Source organism: Megascapheus bottae, chromosome 8 (genome assembly GCF_031878675.1).
Source record: "Megascapheus bottae isolate mThoBot1 chromosome 8, mThoBot2.hap1, whole genome shotgun sequence".
NCBI lineage: Eukaryota > Metazoa > Chordata > Mammalia > Rodentia > Geomyidae > Megascapheus > Megascapheus bottae.
In genome coordinates, this window is record NC_143516.1 from 9487550 (window position 1) to 9508397 (window position 20848).

Sequence of the window (20848 nt, forward strand, 5' to 3'; positions counted from 1 at the left end):
CCGCATCCCTGCAGGCCGCGCCCGGGGTCCCCGCCACCGGGCTGGCGGCCAGCGGCGCGCCCCGGGAGGGAGGAGGCAGGCGCTCGCCCGCGTCGCCCCGCGGCAGGGAACCCGATCGGGATGCAGAGCCGGCGCAGGTAAATGGGAGGACGGACAGACGGACCGGACCGGCGGACGGGCCGAGCGAGCGGGGCCGGGACGCGGGAGGAAAGCTTCGCCGCCGGCTCGTGCGCAAGTTTGGGCTTGCGCGCCGAGGCTCCGCGCCCGGGCGGAGAGGGCGGCGGCGGCGGCGGAGCGCGTGCGTGACGCGCCGGGGAAGGCGGCGGGGAGGCGGTGGCAGCGCGTACGCTCCCGTCCCCGTTCGAATCCCCTCCGAGCGGCCACTTCCGCCGGCGGCTCATCCCTCCCTCCCCGGGCTCCGAGGATGCCGAAGCCCGGGGCAGCCCGGCCACCCTGGAACGGCGAGGGTCGGAGCTGCGGCTCCTACCCGACGCGGGACGCCGGGCGTTGAGCGCACTCTAGGCTCCTCCCTTCCTTCCTCCCCTCCGCCTCCCAGGTTATTCTGGGGAGAGGGGAGGTGGGCCCGGGGCCGAGGCCCCGCAGATTCCCCTCCCCCCGGGGGGGCTCCCTGGGGGCCGTGGCTTCCCGGCACCGCGGGCGCTGGAGGAGGGGCCGCCTGCCACCCAGTCTGCGGGAAGAGCAGGTCCTGCGCGGGGTGCGCCCGGCCCAGGCGTCCGGGAGACCCGGGGCAGCCCCGGGGGCAGGGAGACCGGGTGTGCGGTGCAGGTGGAGGTAAGGGGGTTCGAGGCTGGGAGTGCAGGCCTCTGCCGGGAAGGAATTCGGGGCCAGCCCCGGAGAGAGAAGCCATCAGCCAGGACAACCTCAGCTCCCGGAGTGACCATTCCAGTTCGCAAAGTTCTGTGGACCTGTCCTTTTCTCCCTCCTGTGAATGTGAAGGAAGCACAAAATGAATGCTTTTTGTCCTTTTCTAAGGCTCCCCTATTTATTTATTTATTTATTTATTTATTTATTTATTTATTTATTTATTACCATGATCTCAGAACCATTTCCTTAAGATAACATTCGCACACAGAAGCCAAAAGCAAAACGATAATAATTTGCAGTCAGGTCAAGGTTATTCGTACCGTCTTCAGCCTGCCTAAAGTGCTGGCTTCATCGTGAGTCATGAGGATGTTACCTCGGGAGAGGCGTTTTATTCCAGAACGAAAACGATTAATAATAGTAAGGGCAAAGAGTTCCTGGCCTCAGCACAATCCGGTACTGAAATGCATGTGTAGTTTTCCTGTTTTGGACTTTGTTGATTACTTTGTGGCAGACGTAGAACAAAATGTGCCAGATCTCCACTCACTGAAGTATGTTTCATGTTGAAGATAAGAAAAAAAAGAAATCTTCCAGCAGACACGGGTTTTTAGTATTGCTAGCCTTCCCCAATCATTTGCTCAACTCTTCTAGCTTGCTTTGCTATTTCTTGGCCACTGATTTTGGCACAAACTGCTTTACTTGTACTCCACTGCCAGGAGTGGAGAGTGCAAGCAGCTAGGTGACTATGTAAAATTTTGGCTACAACTGCTTGGTGCTTCTCCAGTGGGAACTGTTCTGTTCTCTGCTAACTGTGCAATATGCACAGCATTTTTGCAACTAGAAAGACGTGTGGCTACAACAGGAAATAAGGAGCCCATAACGGAGCAAGGTGGTGTTTTTTTTTTCTTTCTTTTTTTTTTTTTCTTTGCAGCTCCAGCTACTGCAGCCACACCCTGTGGCCTGAATGTGAGTAGCATACAGGGCCAATTCTCCTTGTGGGGACAGATTCCTTGTAAGTATGTTTAAGGAGGACTAATACTGGGAAAGGAGTAAAATACATACTGCAGGGAATTAGATAACTTAGGGTCTAATTTATACTGCAGGCTCACAAATCATTTTGACTCATGATACTTAATATTTTTCATTTTGGTTGACCCTGCTCTCTTTCGTGATTACTTTTTTTCATATTCTTCTGTTTCTGTGGACAGTATCTTTTCTTTTTACCCTGAGTAATTGAAAATAGCAAATAATTAACAGCATGTTAATTATCCTGGTAGCCTGCATGTGTATATTAATAGTTATAATACCTGCAATGGGTCCCTTGTCATCCCTACGTTTTAGCCATCTTAATGCTTATTCATTTTTGCCACTACTAAGCAGTGAAAAGAGAAAACTTTAAATAAAATTTAAAATTAGGCACTTAATATGGACTCATTCCAACAAGGCTTGAATAAAGGGAGGGTGGGGTTGAAATGGTTTTTCAGTTTTTACTGAACAGTGGATTTCAGTATTAGTGCTGTCTTGTACTTAAAACTTAAGGCTTTCATTAAGTAATAGCTATACTTCATACTGTTACAAATCTCTTAATGTGTTTATGGTCTCCATTGACTTATAGAATAGTCACGCTCTCTCTGGATTTTGCAGGGAATTTCCTGCTCAAGTTTCCTAATATCTATAAGTTGAATGGTCTTGCTTTAAGGTGTATGGTAGGGGCCTAGTGGTGTGTTTCTTTCTCCTCCTCCTCCTCCTCCTCCTCCTCCTCCTCCTCCTCCTCTTCCTCTTCTCTCCTCCTTCTCTTTCTCCTCCTTCTCCTCCTCATCTTCCTCCTTTTCCTCTTATTCCCCCTCCCTCTTCCTTTTTTGTTTATAGTCTTCTGTAGGGCTTGAACTCAGGGCCTGAGTGCTGTCCTTGAACTTTTTTGTTCAAAGCTAGTACTCTACCACTTCTCTACTTCCAATTTTCTGGTGGTTAATTGAAGATAAGAGTCTCACAAACTTTCCTGTCTTGGCTGACTTTGCACCATGATCCTCAGACCCCAGCCTCTGGAGTAGCTGGGATTACAGGTGTAAGCCACTGGTGCCAGATTAGTTTTTCTTTTTTTTCTACTGCTCTCTTTAGTATTCCATTTTGGAACCATAAAGAAAAATATTGCTGTAGTAACCTGTTGTGCATTTTGGAAAGAGACTGGGAATGTAGACCTGTGACATTTCACAACTGTGTTTTTCACAGTTGTTGGTGTTAAATTGTCATTCAGCTAGAAAAATCCCAAATAGCAAAGTCGAACTTCCCTTTGTGCCCTGCACAGCAACTATGGCAGGTTGTTGCGATTTGTTCCCACAGTGGACATGGATTCTCCTTCAACAAGGTCAGCTCATTGTCATATTTGTTTCTCTCTGTTTCTTCTGGAAAACTGGCCATGTCCCAGGAATTGTCCATTGGTGTACAATCTACCCATATCCACCCAATTCTCCTTTTGTAACTCAGGGCCTAGCTTTACCTCTTCCCTCCTTGTCCCTCACCATCCATATCCCACACCTGCTAAGAGCTGCTCTGATGACTGGAGTGTCCTGGGCTCCTTGGGAATTCTGGATCTTAGTACCTCGGGTCTGATTTGGTAGGTCGTGTCTGCAGCTAGTGCGCTGCTAGGTCAGTTTAAATAAAGTTCTCTCGATCAAATACCAGTGCTTGTATTGTGGTCACTCCTGCTGCCATGGGTTTTGGAACTGGAGTGGATAATCTAGAACATCCTTCCATCTTAGGACCATGGTTACCATTGCAGCTAGAGAAACTGAGGCCAGGGGAGGAAAAATGGAAAGTGAATAGATGGCTGAACCTCAACTACATGATAAATATTACAAATACCTCCTTCCTTACTTGCTTCCTCATTTATTGTTGGTTGGTTGGTTTCTCTGTACTAGGGCCTTTGTAAGTGCTACATCTCATGGCTATACACAATTCAGTGTTTTTCTTCTTCAACCTTAATTTCAGCAGGATAAACAACCTAATTTTTCCTAAATGAACCTCATTTTCTTGCTGAAACTGGGACTCAGAAAAGTTTAGTTTTCTTAAGGACCTGTGATCAGTAAGTGACATAATTAAGAGTCAGCTCCAGGCCTCTAGTCCTACAGGGTCTGTGTATTTCCTGGGCCCTGTCATCCTTGTCCAGTAGTTCTTGAAGATCTCCAGGCCCAGATCTAACCCCAAACCGCGAGATGGAACCAATGTCACCCCAGAACTCATATCTTCTAACTCCCAGGTTCTATTATCTTTCATTCACTTAAAGTCTCTTACGACACTAACCCAAAGTATCAGAAAGAAAAACATGAAAATCATAATTTTACAGTGTAGGATATATGCATACACACCAATGATGAGAAGAGAATGGTTTATCTTAGACCTGAACATTGAAGGATATTACAATGACTTCTTTGCTGGGAAGAAAGAAGTTGGTTTTTTTTTAATTCAGTGAAATAAAAAATGTATATTAAGGGCATAATGTGTAATCAAGGTCATACTTAACATCAGTGGCTGAGACATGAACGCAATACATGTGCGAGTCCTGGGCATCATGCAGAGGTCAAGGTGTAGCCTAGCATGCGAGGCCCTTGTTCCCTTCCCCGCCTTGAGAAAAGAAATTTATTTAAAACAGTTATAGATTTTGTTATCAGTAACATATTCAGTATGATTAGAGGGAGACAGGGGTGCTGGCAGGATGGAGAGGAAGTCCTGCCGCATGCTTGGGGCTGGGCTGAGCGCAGGCTCTGTGTGGGATGAGGAGCTTGGCTTGAGTGTTTAGGGGTGCCATGGATTTCTTCAGCTGGAAATAAACTCGTGATCCTGCAGAGATATTCCAAAGGTAAATCCCGTGCAGCCTCTCCTCTGCTGAGCTCCACTGATGGCTCCAGAAAGCTCGAGTATCCTCCACTTTCCCTTGTGCACGCTCTGACCCTTCCCATCTTCACCTCTAGCCCTGCCCTGGATCATGTCTAAATTGTTCTTACACTGCTGCATCTCCCGCTGTTTTCTAAGCTCTTAAAAATAGGTGCGGTGTTATATTTATCTTAGAAGCCCTAATGTTGAACATAGAGCTTAGATACCCAGAATGTATTAATTATATGGTATCAGTAAGGCTAGAGAGTGGGAGAGGGAGAGAGGGAGGGAGGGAGGGAGGGAAGGAGAGAGAGAGAGTGAGAGAGAGAGAGAGAGAGAGAGAGAGAGAGAGAGAGAGAGAGAGAGAGAGAGAGAGAGAATATGAATGAGAGGGAGATTAGTTGCTTTTGGGATTAATATTTTGGGACACAAATGTGACCTGAAAGAAGCAGGGTGATCTGCTTAGAGAAATCCCTTTTAATTCTGTAATTCTTGATTGAAAGTGGAGTCACTTTCTCTGAATTCCATTGCCGGCTCTAGCAGCTGAACTGAATTTCTTTCATCTACTTTAGATGTGGATAAATAAAATAGGTAGATAGGCAGACAGATTGATATCAGGAGGTTATATTCTTGCACATTGCAATCTACCTTTCTAAAACTCAGAAGAGCCAGTTATTAGAAAATCCTTAAGGCAAATCTCACTGTAAATCTGCCAATCAAGGTAGCCTTTGGTCTATCAACAAGTAGAATATTTTCCCTACTACAGACAACTGTTGGGCAAAGAATTTTTCCAGATCGTCACACAAGATGGTACAGTTATAAGTAATTATTTATCTTGGAGATTCTTGTTGATACATACTCTTCTAGGCTAGAGAAAGCCAAGGAATTGGCCATACTTCTGGCACATAGTTTTTAAGTAGCCAACAGACATCTCCTCAACCTCCTGTCCAATGATGCTGTTTGCTGTGTCTGACCCTGGCTACAATGTGAGGCTAGTGAAGCCTCTGGTAATTTCACATGCAGAACAGTGCACACTGTTCTGTATCTTTTGTCGATGGATATCTATAAGAAGATATTTCCAACTGAGAATTTGCACATTTTAAACAGGGACCAATAACGCTCTTTTAAGTCAAATATACTTAGCAATTACTCTTGATTATTTACCAATCCTTCATAAGTATGATTGCTTTACTTACCAGTCCTTCATAAATAATATTGCTTTACAATTCATATACTCAGCTTATAATGGTACGTACAGACTCTTCCTTCTTTTATTTTGACATCCTTTGCTTTGTTACCCCTCCATTCTTTTTCCTCTGTCAGTTCCTGGTCCAGAGGTGCTCTGCACATTGTAATCCAGTATCTCAGGCACACAGACCTGGGTGGCCTCTTGGTTTTTTCTCTGTTTGGGAGAGTTTTCGCTTCTCTTACTTCGTTCTAATTACATAGTTCATGGCGACATCATGTTCAACATTAGAGTTAGGAAATCCTTGTTTAAGTACATTTCTCAACATCAGAATTTCACCAAGGACTTGCTTACTTTTTCACCACCCACATCCACAGCAGAGAATTTGGGGAAGAATTACACGAGTGATGTCCTCTCTGTAGCTTACCCTTATCCTGGCCCTACAACTTTAGAGTCTTTTTATAGAAGGAGGTAAAACGAAGACTCAACTTGCATGGCTCTACTGGGTCCTGCCCACAATCTTAACTACTCAGGAGATTGAGACCTGGAGGATCATGATGAGAAGCCAGCCAGAGCAAAGAAGTCTACAAATTCTAGTTAACTAGCAAAATGCTGGAAGAGAAGCTGGTCTCAAGTGATAGAGTGCCAACTATGAACAAAAAAAGCCAAATGAAAAGACAAGGCTATGAGTTCAAGCCCTGGTGCGTGTGTGTGCACACACACACACACATTTTATCTTGTAAAATAACTATTTTAAAAGTCTGAATTTGTTTTATAAAAGAATATTTTGACATTTAGACTCAACTGACCAACTTGTTACTGGGAGCTAAGGTATGGTTTCATTACTGGAAATCATACAAAAACACAGAAAATGTCTTTACTAAACAGCTAAAATAAGCAAAGATAAGTGAATTGCTTAGTATAAAGGCTAGCACTCAGTGTTTTGAATGTAAGCCATAGATTAATAATTTTTTTGGTGTTAAAAGCATGGAGTGGAGTAAAGTAAATATTTCTCTTTGAACGACTAGTTTTAGTTTATATTTTATTTCTGTTGTTCCTCGACCGTTGTAGAAGCTTCTGAAATTTGCATAGTGCTTTATGTTTTCAACATTAGTTCTTTCTCTCTCCAGTCAATCAGGTGTTTAAATGGAGTAGAGATAGATATCCTTTCGGTACCCTTAGGACCCCAGCCAGATTGTTTTTGTAATTGTTCCTTTTTTTTCTTCCTTTGGTTTTCAGGTTTCTGAGTTCTGCAAGCCAACTGTCCTAATAGAAGAGGAAGGAAGCGGGTCAGTCCTCGGGAGTGCTGTCTCCTCGAGGACCTCTGCGAGTGCCTGAGACCCACTGTAACTGAGCAGATCTAGAAACTTCCCCCGGGTTTTTGGTGTGGCCTAGCCCTGCGCTGCCTCAGGGGACATCTCCAGGTGTTGGTTTCTGGCTCCATGAAGCACCATGGCCACCTCCAGAGCTGCCTCTCGGTCCCACCGGGACATTGCCAACGTGATGCAGAGGCTGCAAGGTAAGGAGCTGACCAGCAGCTGGTCTTCCCATCTAGCTGATGGTTCAAGCACCAGGTTGACTATAGGTTTCATTGCTTTGGAATTTTATTCCGTTTTCTGGAGCACAGCAGAACTGAGTGGATGGCTTCAGCGTTCGTTCTCTACTAAGCCCCTCTTGTATTGAGAAGCAGCCTTCCTTGGGTTACATAAGAAGACAAATGTGGAGCGCTTTGTGGTTTTGAATCTGTGTTAGAACCTTCTAGATGGCCACCGGCTGTCCAGTTGGGCAAGCAGAGTCACTGGCAACTGTACTGAATCTGGCCTTCAGTGACCGCCCTGAGCTGGGACAGCAAGGACAGTGTCCTGACCCTGCTGGATGAACAGCTGTGTGGGTCGGCAAAGGGAATTCAGAGGGCGTTGCCCAACTGGATGCCCCGAGATAGCTAGAATTTTATTTTATTTTATTTATTAGCAAAATGAGGCTGAAGAGACTCTGAGAGAGATGCAGTGATATGACGTGTGGTTAATGGATGACAGCTGGGTGGGTCCCACATCCTTCATCAACAGTGACATGTCATCTAGGCAGCAGTCAACAGGGAGACTGGCCTCAAGTCACATACGACCCTTAGGCTCTAAAAATAATTATCTACTGCAGATATAATTATGCAGATAGAAAGAAGTTTCCTCTGTTGTCATTAATTCCAGGGGCCCTTGTTCCCAAGCTTAGGATGTATATTGTAGGATATACAATTTCCAAAGTTAGGGAGCTCTCACTCAAATGTTTTCCCGCTGACATGAAAATAGCATGACATGTCTGTCATCTCCAGCAGGTGGTCGCTGTGGTTTTGTGTCCAGCTATCATCTCAATCTGCTGTGATCACACTTTATTTACCTACAGTGTGTGTGGTGGTAAATTTCAGTTAATTATTCTTGAATCTCAAAATAGTTACATTGATTGAAATAAGGTGGCGAATAAGACAATGCTGTCTATTTGTAGACACGAGTCCTTTTTTTTTTTTGTTGCACGAATCGGTGTATATACCATTCCTAAGCGGCTGCACTTAGACTGAAGGGTTCTGATATTTCAGTAGTGTTCTGTTTGGTGATTTACTGGTTGTAAAAGTGTGCTTATTTCTTTGAAAAAGTCTGGAGCCCTCGTTCCCATTCCCTACTCAGCATCTAAGTTCCTTGGGTGCTAAATTAGGGACAGTATCCTGCTAAGACCCTTCTAGGACTGCCTTGTGCAGTTTAGTAAGATAATGAACTTAAAGTGCCTTACAAACTCTTGCATGCTCTGATTTGGTGAACTATTCAAGTAGATGCAGGAAGACCTCAGAGGAGGAGAAGGCAGTACTTGTTCATTCTACAAAAACTTTTCTTAAAAGTTTTCCAGTCAACCAGATCTGGAAGGAGAGTGTTAACAGTTATATGCATTCTACGCTGTGTGAAACTAGTCGTTCATGTTATTATATAATGAAACAACCCAACTTGTGTACGAACTCCTCTTCTTTTCCACAAAAGTTATCACAAATCAGACGGGTATCTGAGTAAGTGAGAACACGGAGTCTTCACGTTGTGAAAGCACCCATGACTTTGTGTCTTTTGGTGCCAAATGTAAGATCTGCATTGCTGCAAAGTGAGATGTGTCTAGGCACATGGATGGAAGCGGAGTGAGATGGCAGGAAGCGGAAGGTAACAAATGGACCCATGGTGAAGTGTGTGGGTGCAGAAAGCTAGGAGATCTGTGGGCGCCCTGTCTCATCCTGCCTCCTTCCAGATGCTCTGCACACACAGGACCCAGCCCTTGTTTACAGAGGCGGCAGGTCATCTGTCAAGGGAAGTTAAACACTCTTCTCCTGCTGCAGAGCCTCTAAACAAGGGACTGAGGTCCAATTCAATGGAGGACTGGCTTTATTAGCCAGATAATGAAGACAGATGAGGACATTTATTTGAGGAAAGATTAATTCCCATTAGCTTAAGAGTCAGACTTGTTGTATTCGAAGTTCAAATCTGTAAGAACATTCCTCTAGAGTCTCTTTCCCTTCGCCTATTTCAATAATAAGTCATGTTTTTATAATCTTTTTTTTCTGACTCTGGTTTTATTGTCTTTTCAAAGCCATACTTAATGAAGGCATTTCAATATTGGTGGCTTGGCTTTACTAGGTGGCTTATGTTGTTTACAGTGATCACTGTGAACTAGTTGTTTTTCTTTTCTTTTTTTTTTTTTTTTTTTTTTGGGTGGGTCATGGGGCTTAAACTCAGCCTGGGCTGTGTCCTAGAGTTTTTCAGATCAAGGCTACTGCCCTACTCTGGAGCCAAGCCCCACTTCCCATTTTCTAGAGGTTAATTGGAGATAAGAGTTTCAGGTCCTTTGGTGCCTGGGCTGGCTTTGAACCTTGATCCTCAGATCTCAGCCTCTAGACTAGCTAGGATTATAGGCGTGAGCCATGGTGCCTGGCTGGACTGGTTGTTTTTCTGCTTTTAATTTTGGTTCCCAGGGCTGGGAGACTACAGCATACACACAAATTGCTACATAATTTTGCTGGTACTGTAGCAGTTCTGAATTTCACCTGTGCCAATATTTGTGCTTGTTTGAACATCATGTTTTAGGCTGGGATCCTGAATTATGAATGAGCAGCCAGACTGCAATGTGGAGTTTCATTTGATGCTAAGAATAATGAATGTTTCCATAACTTTACCAATTTTAATAGAAGCTTAAAAACAAACACAGGTTAACAATATAATATTGGGCTTTGAAATGTTACATATACTACATACACATATAGATGTATACACATATGTCAGATGGTTTATGGAACCATTTTTCAATTAAGTTCATATCTAAGAAAATAATGTGTCAACTCTATGCATTTAAAAAATAGTAGTGACTTTTTTTAATGTTCTTTGTAACTTTTCTAGTTCTCTTGAATAGCATTTACTGAAGAATATCATCTAATTAGTGTAACTACTGTTTACCATCATGAATATTTAGATTACTAGATCAAGGCTGCTTCTTTTATGATTGGGCAACATCAGTGAAAGTGAGAAATAGAGCAAGTGGTGAATTCTAGAATGGACACAGTACACATGCTGAAGTGTCATGGAGAATAGTTTAACATGTTAAAAAAAAGTACCAATATTCTCTGCATTGTTAAAATACTTAAACCTTTGGTATTTGGGAATAGTTTCAAAGGGGAGCAAAAGAGACAAACATTTCACCATTGAAAATATACTCAAGAACTTTACTATTACATGATAATCATGTCCTCTTGAAAAAATAAATGGATAATAACAATCTTTTCTGGTTATTCTACTTTTTTGCCACTCCTAGGCTTGAGCTCAGGGCCTGGATACTATCGTTGGACTTTCTCCAGGCTGGAGCTTTGCCTCAGCAACACTTACGGCTTTTTTATATGTATATGGTACTGAGGAATCGAACCTGGGTATTCATGCATGCTAGGTAAACACTCTACCACTAGGCCAAACTCCAAGCCTCTCTGGTTAGTTTAAAACATTTTCTCAAAGTCTTTTGTACTGTAAAAGGAAGTCTCAATCTAGCAAAACAGCTGACTGAAAAGTATAGTAATATGAAGATAAATAATGAAAATATAATTTTTTCACAGTATAAGCATAGCTTTTGAAAAGTTTGTCCTTTTGTGAAGTTTATAAGTTTTATAGTGCCAACTAGTCAAATACAAATGGATACAAATTGAGTGTATCCAAAACTTATATGCATGAATGAATCCTGTATGAGTATGGGTCCGTTTGATTGCACTTGATATATTTTATGTCAGTTCTCTAAAAGTAAGAGTGTCTAAACACTGACACAAAGAAGATAAACCATCAGAGCAAATTATATTGCCTCCATATTCTTCTTACCATACAACTTTAATCTTGTTAGTCAGTAATATTAAACACATGTAACAAAATCATTTCTTTGACCTCTCATTAGAAGTTGTAGCCAATTTTTGGCTTCTGTAATTCCAAAACCATCTTAAACTCCTAGCATTGAAGCTCCCCTACATATCCCTGTATTTTAACCGGTAAAAACACTACTAGTAGCCATGCTTTGAAGATGCTCTGACTTGTCTTCCCCTAGGGCTTAATCCAATGAACTTAATCCAGTCTTCCTAAAAAAACAAAAACAAAAACTGATCTTCAAAGCCCAACCAAAATACAAATTCCCCAGGGAAGGCATTATCATCAATATGATTTAAAAGAATTCTCCCCGCCTTTGAATTTTTCAAGCACTTTATTACATTAGCATGGCATTTATGCCTTCATTGCTTTGAATTATGTTGTTCCGTGTATGTGTCTAATGTACTCAGAATAAGAATAGTGTTAGGAGGCGCTGGACCCTTTGCACCATCTAGCATAGTGAGTATCCTATCTGTTGAGTAAATATTCTACAGTGGAAATAGCACATTTATGTTTGATGGTAGAATCTGGGAAGCCAGCAACAAGGCTATTTTTAATGTCAAAAGTCAGCCATTTAACAGTGGGTGGGTAGAGTGGAGGTGACATTCCGTATGTATTTTGAAAGTATGACTGAATAATTGGGTGATGCATCATATGTGATGTATGGAAAAAACCATTAAAGTTGGTCTTCTCACTCTCCCTTCTGTAATAAGGAAAGACAATGAAAACAGGGATGAGGGGAAAAAAAACCAGGAGCTTATTTTGGACACCCTGTCTCACTGAGAAATGAGACAGACCTAAGGAGAAAAGGTCTCTAACTTGGGTCTCAGCAAGCTCTCTCCTGACAGGGTTTGGGGCTATGCAAAGAGCTTGGAGTTGTGATAGGGTTCCTGCTGGAGGCGCTTTGAACTCCTTTGTGGGACTATTACCTCTCTCCTGCTTTCTTTCCTTGTATACCATTTCCTCTCATAGCCCACCATTGTACTCCTTGAAATCATTTCTTCTGCATTCTTCCCACACTATCTTCTTACCTTGTCCATTGGTCAGTTAAGCTTCTGTGAGACTCAGGTTCAGGAAGAGACAAGTGAAAATGTGCTATCGTGTTTGTACAGGTTATTTAACACGTGGCCCTCTGAAATTTCTTCTCAAGATTGCAAACCTAAAACTCCTGGAACTAAGTTGAGTCTGCCTTGGGGACAAGATTCAGTCATTGTGCTGGTGGTTAGACCATTCTTCCTGTGTGGGCACCTGCTCCAGGGACTTGGCTTACCCTGTATGAGGGAAGGTGGCATCACAGATGCTCCTGAACAGAATTCCCTTCAATAGATACCCATAAACAGACAAAAAGTCAATAGATTCTAAAATTCCTGGGTTAAATTCTGTTTCTATACACACACACACACACACACACACACACACACACACACACACATACACATTTATTTTTTGAGAGAGTTAAGAACCAAACATTTTCCATACAAGGTGATAGTTTTTTCTTTTATCTCTTCTTTCAGATCAGGACTGATGAGGGTATTAAATTTTTTTTAATTTTGTTTTGATACACTTGAATATCCAAATACTACTTTCTTATGTTTGAATGATAATCCATACTTTAAGCAATTATTAATCATAGTTTTACATCAGTCATTAATTGCTCATTTGTTTTAAATAGTTGAGAAGTTACTGTAGAAGAATTTATGTACACACACACACACACACACACACACACACACACACCCTGATTCTGAGGATAGGTAAATTGTTTGTTCTCAAATAAATGAAATGGAAAAAAGTTGGATAACTGTTCCAAGTTAATTCAACATCAAATTATCATAGGACTATAAATTCTTTGGATGTAGATTGCTTTTAAAATGAGTTTCTGTGGTAACATCATGTTCTTTTGTTTCCATTGTTCCCATGAACTCTTGGATTAAAAAACAATTCCTTCTTCCTCTACTGATGTTAATCTGCTATGTTTAGTAAACATGGCTCTCCACCCAAGCAAAAATCCTTCACCTAGCATTATGCAATCACTCCACCTTGTTTGCTTCTTTTCTCTTCAGATGTGAGATTCCAACATCATTCAAATGATATTTGTATCCCTTTTGGTCTGTTGATATGTCCAAAGATTTGCAAAGAAGATATTTTTAGGATTTATGTTATGGTTGTGCTTGCTTTTGCTGTGTGATTATTCTCTCCTGTGGGCCATATGATTTGTTTTGCCAAGAATTAGAGGAATTGCATATTTATTTATTTATTTATTTATTTTTTGCATTTTTTATTGTAATTAGTAAAAGGGTTACATGATATTTGCCAGATAGAAGGTGCATTAATTCACGTACATTTATACCCTTTCACATGTCTTGGTACCCATTTCCCTCCCCCCCACCCCCCCACCCGTCTTGGTTTTCCCCCCTTCCCTATCAAATTTCAAATATCCAAATACAAATAAATTCAATATATCAGATAACAAAGTGAGATACTATAACAATATGAGATAACCAAGGGACAGCAAAGGAGATGAGAGACAACATAGTACATTAAGGACAACAATCATTCGTTATATGGCTTTTGTTTCAATATCCTGGAGGTCCTTTCAATTAGCTTCACATTATATGGCCTTATATATCAAGATTTTGCTCTATTGCAGATCTCTGCTAGTAGAGCACAAGGTTTCTACTGATTATGACGAACGAGGGAAACCATTGAGCCTAAGTTCCTTTGAGTCTGGCTTACTTCACTTAATATGATTTTTTCTAAATCGTTCCATTTCCTAACAAATGGGGCGATGTCATTCTTTCTGACAGCAGCATAGAATTCCATTGTGTACAAATACCACAACTTGTTGATCCACTCATCAACTGAGGGTCATCTAGGTTGGTTCCATATCTTTGCTATGGTGAATAGTGCTGCAATGAACATTATTGTGCTAGTGGATTTAGTATGCCCTAGATTCTGGATGGTTGGGTAAATGCCAAGTAGTGGAATTGCTGGGTCATAGGGAAGTTCTATGTTTAGCCTTTTGAGGCACTGCCACACTGCTTTCCATAGTGGTTGAATGAGTTTGTACTCCCACCAACAGTGTAGTAGTGATCCCTCCTGGCCACATCCCCTCCAACATCTGTTATTATTCGTTTTCCTGATCCTGGCCATTCTAACTGGAGTGAGGTGGAATCTTAGAGTTGTTTTGATTTGCATTTCTTTTATGACCAGAGATGTTGAGCATTTCTTCATGTGTCTATAGGCCATTTTTGTTTCTTCTTCAGAGAAGGCTCTCTTTAAATCTTTGGCCCATTTTTTAATGGGATGGTGGTTACTTTGGAGATTAGTTTTGGAGTGATTCAATTTTTTGAGCTGTTGATATATTTTAGATATGAGGCCTTTGTCCGTTGTTTGGTTGGTGAAGATCTTCTCCCACTCTGTAGGCTTCCTAATTAGTTTACTAGCTATGTCCTTTGCCATACAAAAGCTCTGCAGTTTAGTGCAGTCCCACTTATCCAGCCTTTCTCTGATTTGTTGTGATTCTTGGTCCTTATTAAGAAAGTTTCGACCTGTGCCAAGGAGGCCTAGTGTATCTCCTATTCCTTCCTGTAAAGTTTTCAGTGTGTCAGCTTTTACCTCCAGGTCTTTGATCCATTTGGAGTTAATTCTAGTGCAAGGTGACAAAGAAGGATCCAACTTTAGTTTTCTGCAGGTGCTTAACCAGTCCTGCCAGCACAACTTGTTGAAGAGGCTGTCTTTCTTCCATTCTATTTTTTTGGCTCCCTTGTCAAAGATTAGGTGGCCATAGGTCTGTGGTTTAGTATCTGGGTCCTCAGTTCTATTCCATTGGTCTTCAGGCCTGTTCCTGTGCCAGTACCAAGCTGTTTTGATAATTATAGCTCTGTAATAGAGCCTAAAGTTTGGAATTGAAATTCCTCCGGCGCTGTTCTTTCTGCTAAGAAGTGTTTTTGCTATATGGGATCTTTTATTATTCCATATGAAATTTTGAATTGCCTCTTCTATTTCTTTAAAGAATGCCATTGGGATATTGATGGGTATTGCGTTGAATTTGTAGATAGCTCTTGGCAAGATTGTCATTTTCACAATGTTGATTCTTCCAATCCAGGAGCATGGAAGGTTTTTCCATTTCCTTAGTTCTGCTTTAATTTCCTTTTTTGGGTTTTAAAGTTTTTGTCAAAAAGGTCCTTTACATTCTTAGTTAAGCTAATTCCTAGGTACTTTGTTTTCTTTGAGGCTATTGTGAAAGGAGTTTCTTTCCTGATTATTGCCTCATTCCTCTGACTGTTGGCATAAAGGAAGGCAGTTGATTTTTGAGGGTTGGAATTGCATATTTATAATCTACATTTTTGGCTCCTATACTTTTTCTTTTTTTTCTTTTGGTCGAATGAGTAGCTTGAACTCTGGACCTAGGCACTGTCCCTGAGCTCTTCAGCTCCAGGCTAGCTCTCTATCACTGAACCACTTCCAGTTTTCTGGTCCTTTATTGGAGATAAGAGTCTCCTGGTGCTCAGACTGGCTTTGAACTGGGATCCTCAGATCTCAGCCTCCTGAGTATCTAGGATTACAGGTGTAAGCCTCCAACGCCTGGCTGCTCCTTTACTTTTGTGCAAATTCTCAGACATTACTTCATTTTCATTGACCTGCAAGTGGCTTAATAGACTGGAGCAGCAGAATCTGTGGAGGATTAATAGAATGGAAGAAAGCCAGGCTGCTAAGAGTCAGGTAGTAAGTCAATGCCGTAGAAACATCCCCATGGTGAAGGTCAAAACCAGCCCTGAGCACTGTTCCCCAAGTTGAACATGGACTAAATGGACCCCTGGAAACCTGCATACTTGTTCCTTACACCTCGCCATCAAAATGAACTCAGCATCTTCACTACATTGAAACTGCTCATATCTTTCTTAACATTTGTTTTAAGTATAGTGTTAATATTCCATTTCCCATCAAAAACATTTAGGCCACACTGAATAATCACAAGAAACCAGAAATTACTGTTCTTATTTCTGAATGTTCCGTGCTAATTACATCCTTTTAATTTCTCTGTTTCTACAATTAGTATCACTATAATGACGATGATTCGTGAGACAGGATGCATATAAAAAGACATGTTTAGCTGGGTGCCCGTGGCTCACATCTGTGATCCTAGCTACTCCAGAGGCCGAGATCTGAGAGTTGTGGCTCACAGCCAGCCTGGGCACGAAAGTCTGTGAGACTCTTATCTCCAGGGAACCTCAAGGAAACTGGAGGTGGCACTGTGGCTTAAGTGGTAGAGCTCTAGCCTTGAACTGAAGAGTTCAAGTCCCATGATCAAGAAGAAAAGAAAAGAAAAGACACATTGAAAATGTCTGGCTCTTGACTTTATCTTGGAGGCTGAGCGATATTGCTGAAGAGTGCATTGCTTGGGCACTGGCCAGTCTGAAGGTATGAGGACATTTCATTTAGAAAACATGGTCAAGTTCATGGTTCTCAGGAGGTATCTGAGCTCTCTTTTGTGTTCTGATACTGTAATGTTTCTACATTGTGATTGTAGGTAGACATCTATACATAAATCAATTAACTTAATAGCAAATGATCGTAAAGCAGGAATAAACCGAACTAGAAATGTATTTCCACAAACAGCACTCTGTAACACCTTGTGCTTGAGTTTTATAAATGTTTTCTAAGAAATAGTTGTGTTTCATTCGCATGATAAAGTGATCCCTTTATAAAATATGAATTGTTAATCCCATAGTAACGATCAAGGCAAAACACAGGATTATCATTCCTGATATATTTTGGAGCTTTATATAGCTTCTTTTATTAATTGAATTAAAAAACAATTGTTTCATAACAACGTGTTCTTATTTTGAAGATGGGATAACACAATTTTAGAATAAGAGAGTAATAAAAAAATCATTACTTGCCTTCATTCAGTCATCTTTGTATGAATCCAGTGGTTGTGGATATGGTTTTTGTTTTGTTGCTTGGGTTTTTTTTTCCTTCTTGCTTCTATGCCTCCATTTTCAAACAGTTTGTAGCTGATGTTCATTAAGAGAATGAATACTTAGAATTGTGCCACTAGTAGAAGGAAATGCTAAGAAAGTGCATTTCTTTACAGAGCTGTGTCATACCATCCTTTGTGCCCTCTGCTGGAAAAATAGAATCAAGTCTCAATAATGCCTTGTTCATTGTATTATAGACATAGGACAGTAATGTGTCATCCCTCTGTGAATATAAAATGCCTTGTACCTGCTTTATGATACGTGGTAGTGACTGTTTTATCAGAGCTGTTTTTTTTTCATGTGCAAGACACAAATATATTCCTTTTTATTGTCTTTAAAGTTTTCTCCAATGTATTTCAATAATACATTTGTTTTATTTGATTCCGCTATTGGTCATGGTTTGAGCCCTACACACACCCTTCCCTTTCACCTCAAAGGGGGCCCCCTTGTAGGTGGCCACACACTCATTATTAGTGTACAGATCAGGCTAGATCTGCTCCCATATCTTCTTTTTAGGGTTCAGCTCCTTGTCAGGCTCTCCAGGGAAAGCATCAAAAGTAATTCTGTCTCCAGGAACAGATCCATCTGGAGGAGCCAAAATTTCAACTTTCTCCGGTGAACTGGCGCACATCACCATCGCTTGAGATAGTGCCCCCCTCATCTTTGCAGGTTTCAGGTTACAAAGTAAAATCACCATCCGATTTTGCATCTGTTCAAGAGGAACATGATTCACCAGCCCACTGACAACTGTTCTTGGGGCTGTTTCTCCAACATCTACTTCTTCTACATATAAAGAATCAGCATCAGGGTGTTTTTTGGCTGTAAGAATGCAACCAATTCGAAGGTCCAGACGGGACACATCGATTGGTTTCAAGTCAGCACTTCCTGCTATTGCTTGCTGTTTTTTCTCCTTCTTCTCCCCTTTCTTATCAGCTTTCTCCTTCATTTTCTTCTCTTCTCCTCCCTCTCCTTTGACTTGTTCTTTGGGACCAGAGGAGATGGTTACTGGTGTAGACTGCAACACCTTTTCAGAAGCTGTAGGTTTAGCTTGCAGTGGAGTACTAGATGGGAGTGGTATTTGCTTTACTCCATTTTAAATTTCTGCTTGAGTTAGCTCTTGTTTCAGTTCTTCAATTTCTTTCTTTAATTTCTCATTTTCTATTCGAAGTTTTTCTCTTCTCTCAAAGTTGCCTGCAAAATTGCTTTCTCCTTAAGAAGAGAAACCTGCTGCTTAAGATATTTAATGATTTTATCTGCTTCTGCACCCTTCTGGTCCAGTCTCTTCAAAACAGCATCATTAGTTGCCATTTTTGCCACAAAACGGGAGAAAATCAGAGACGCCAGGTCCGGCCTCAACCAGGAGCATGCAGGGAAGTTATCAGAGCTGTTTTTAATGATGTTACTCAAGAATGTTTGCTTTCCAAATGATGATTGAGAAGCTAATTTTAAAAATGGTGCCAGGTTAAAAAAAAGAAGTCATTACTACTGGATTCTGGAGGCTCACATCTGTACCCACATCTGGAGGCTCAGATCTCAGGAGGCTGAGATCTGAGGATCAAGGTTTAAAGCCAGCTAGTGCAGGAAAGTTTGTGAGACTCTTATCTCCAGTGAACCAAAAAAGCTGGAAGTGGAGCTGTAGCTCACTTCCAGTGAAGTGCCAGCCTTGAGCAGAAAAAAATTAGTGACACACACACACACACACACACACAACTACAAAAACCTTCACAAAATATTTATAAATATTGAAGCTGAGCTTTTTACAGTGCATGCCTGATGTTACCACTGATCAACAATCTGGATGATCATGAAAGCCTGTGAGTTTGAGACAAGACTGAGCAATATAGCAAATCTCTCTGTGAAAATTTGGCCAATAATAATAATAAAAAAACTGGGCATCCTTGTGTATGCCTGTTATCCCAGCTAGGTGGAAAGCATACAAGAGTGAATTATAGTAGTCCAGACTGAGAAAAGAGAGACCATGTTCAATAAATAAAAAAGGGATTTGGAGGTATGACTCAAGAGGTAGAGCACCTGTCTAGCAAGTAAAATGCCTAAGTTCAATACCTTAATATTGAAAAAAAATAAGCAGAGAAATTCCTCAATAGTTTGTTTATTTATTTGTCACTTGTGCTAGTAAACATTAACTATTAACCTACCTATTGGTGAAACAAGTAAACATACTTTTTCTCTGGAAGCCTTTTTCTGATTGACTGATTTCTTTGTGTCTATGTGACTGATCTTTGTTTATAACGCTATGGTGATGGGCGTCCGCCGATGTCCCTTTCCCATAACCCATATGCAGTGATCATGTCCCAGATTCCAGATCTAATACTGAATCTGACCACGGTGTTGTGATTCTTGGGCACTGTGAAGGTAGTGAGACTGTAACCATGATGCTGCTCTTGGATAATTGTTGGGCCTCGTGGGGTCCCGCCTGGGCTCTGGCCTGGCAGCACCCAGAGTCTCTCTGGGCATGGCTGTGCTGAATCCCCAGCAGGGATGCTGGCCCCAACTCACTTTCGCAATCCTGCCAGGTTTTAGGAACTAGGCCGCATTCTGACTGAACTGCCAATGAGCTCCGGGTTCCACCGCACTCCAGATGGCCTTTGGGTTGTGGATGACAAACTGGCTTCTCCCTTGCTGACCTGCCAAGCCACAGACTGTGGGCATGCAGGGTGAAGGCTGCTCACTTCCTTCCCCACCTTGCGTTGCTGGTGTATCTAGACTACAGGTTGTTGGTGCCAATCTGTTCTTCCTTCTCCCAGGAAGAGGTGGCTCTTGTTCCTTGTCTAATACACAAAGAATGACCAGTGATTACATTCCTGAACTTAATGTTTGAACTTTGGTTTGGGGAAAATATAGATTTCTTGAATTGTATCCTCTGTTCATTTCATTTACTCTGAAAATGAAGCATTACCCTAATGAGCTCATATCACTCCAAGAAAAAGAAATCTAAATTTAGCAAACCATTTATATATATATATATATATTTTTTTTTTTTGCCAGTCCTGGGCTTGAGCTCAGGGCCTGAGCACTGTCCTTGGACTTTCTCAAGGCTAGAGCTCTACCACTTGAGCCTCAGCACCACTTCTGGCTTTTTTCTATGTATGTGGTGCCAAGGAATCGAACCTGGGTCTTCATGCATGCTAGGCAAGCACTTTAACCACTAGGCCAAACTCCTGGCCCCAATTTTATATTTTTTTATATTTTTATTAGTATTGATTAGTTATACAGGAGGATTTCATTTTTTATTTTAATATATAGAGGAGTTGCAGTTATATTCACTAGACAGAAGGTACATTATTTCTCACACATTTATACCCCATCTCATGTTTATGTCCTCCTTTCCCTTCCCCCAACCACTCTCCTCATCTTTTTTTTCCCCCTCTTATTCAGGAGGATTTCATTTTAACATGTCCATAGATGCATATACATTGTGCCTTGGTCAGACTCCCTCCCTTTGTGTCCCTCCTCTACCTCCCCTTTCCCAAAACAATCTCACCAAGAATCACTGTTCCATCTTCACACAGGGATATAAATACTGTGGATCACATTAATGAAAGGCTCAA

At 41.6% G+C, this 20848-nt stretch overlaps 1 protein-coding gene and 1 pseudogene across 1 annotated transcript in view; one reads left to right on the plus strand and one right to left on the minus strand.

Annotated features, from left to right (window-relative positions):
- Positions 1-491: 491 nt before the first annotated feature.
- The window catches only part of Syne1 (spectrin repeat containing nuclear envelope protein 1), a 364140-nt gene continuing 343783 nt past the window's right edge, over positions 492-20848 (plus strand). Inside the window, exons 1-2 of the mRNA XM_090337945.1 lie at positions 492-556; positions 7118-7397. Coding sequence (XP_090194071.1) covers positions 7331-7397 — 67 coding nt within the window. The 5' untranslated portion in view covers positions 492-556; positions 7118-7330. The remainder of the gene's footprint in view (positions 557-7117; positions 7398-20848) is intronic.
- Positions 17571-18608, minus strand: LOC150059522 (aminoacyl tRNA synthase complex-interacting multifunctional protein 1 pseudogene; annotated as a pseudogene).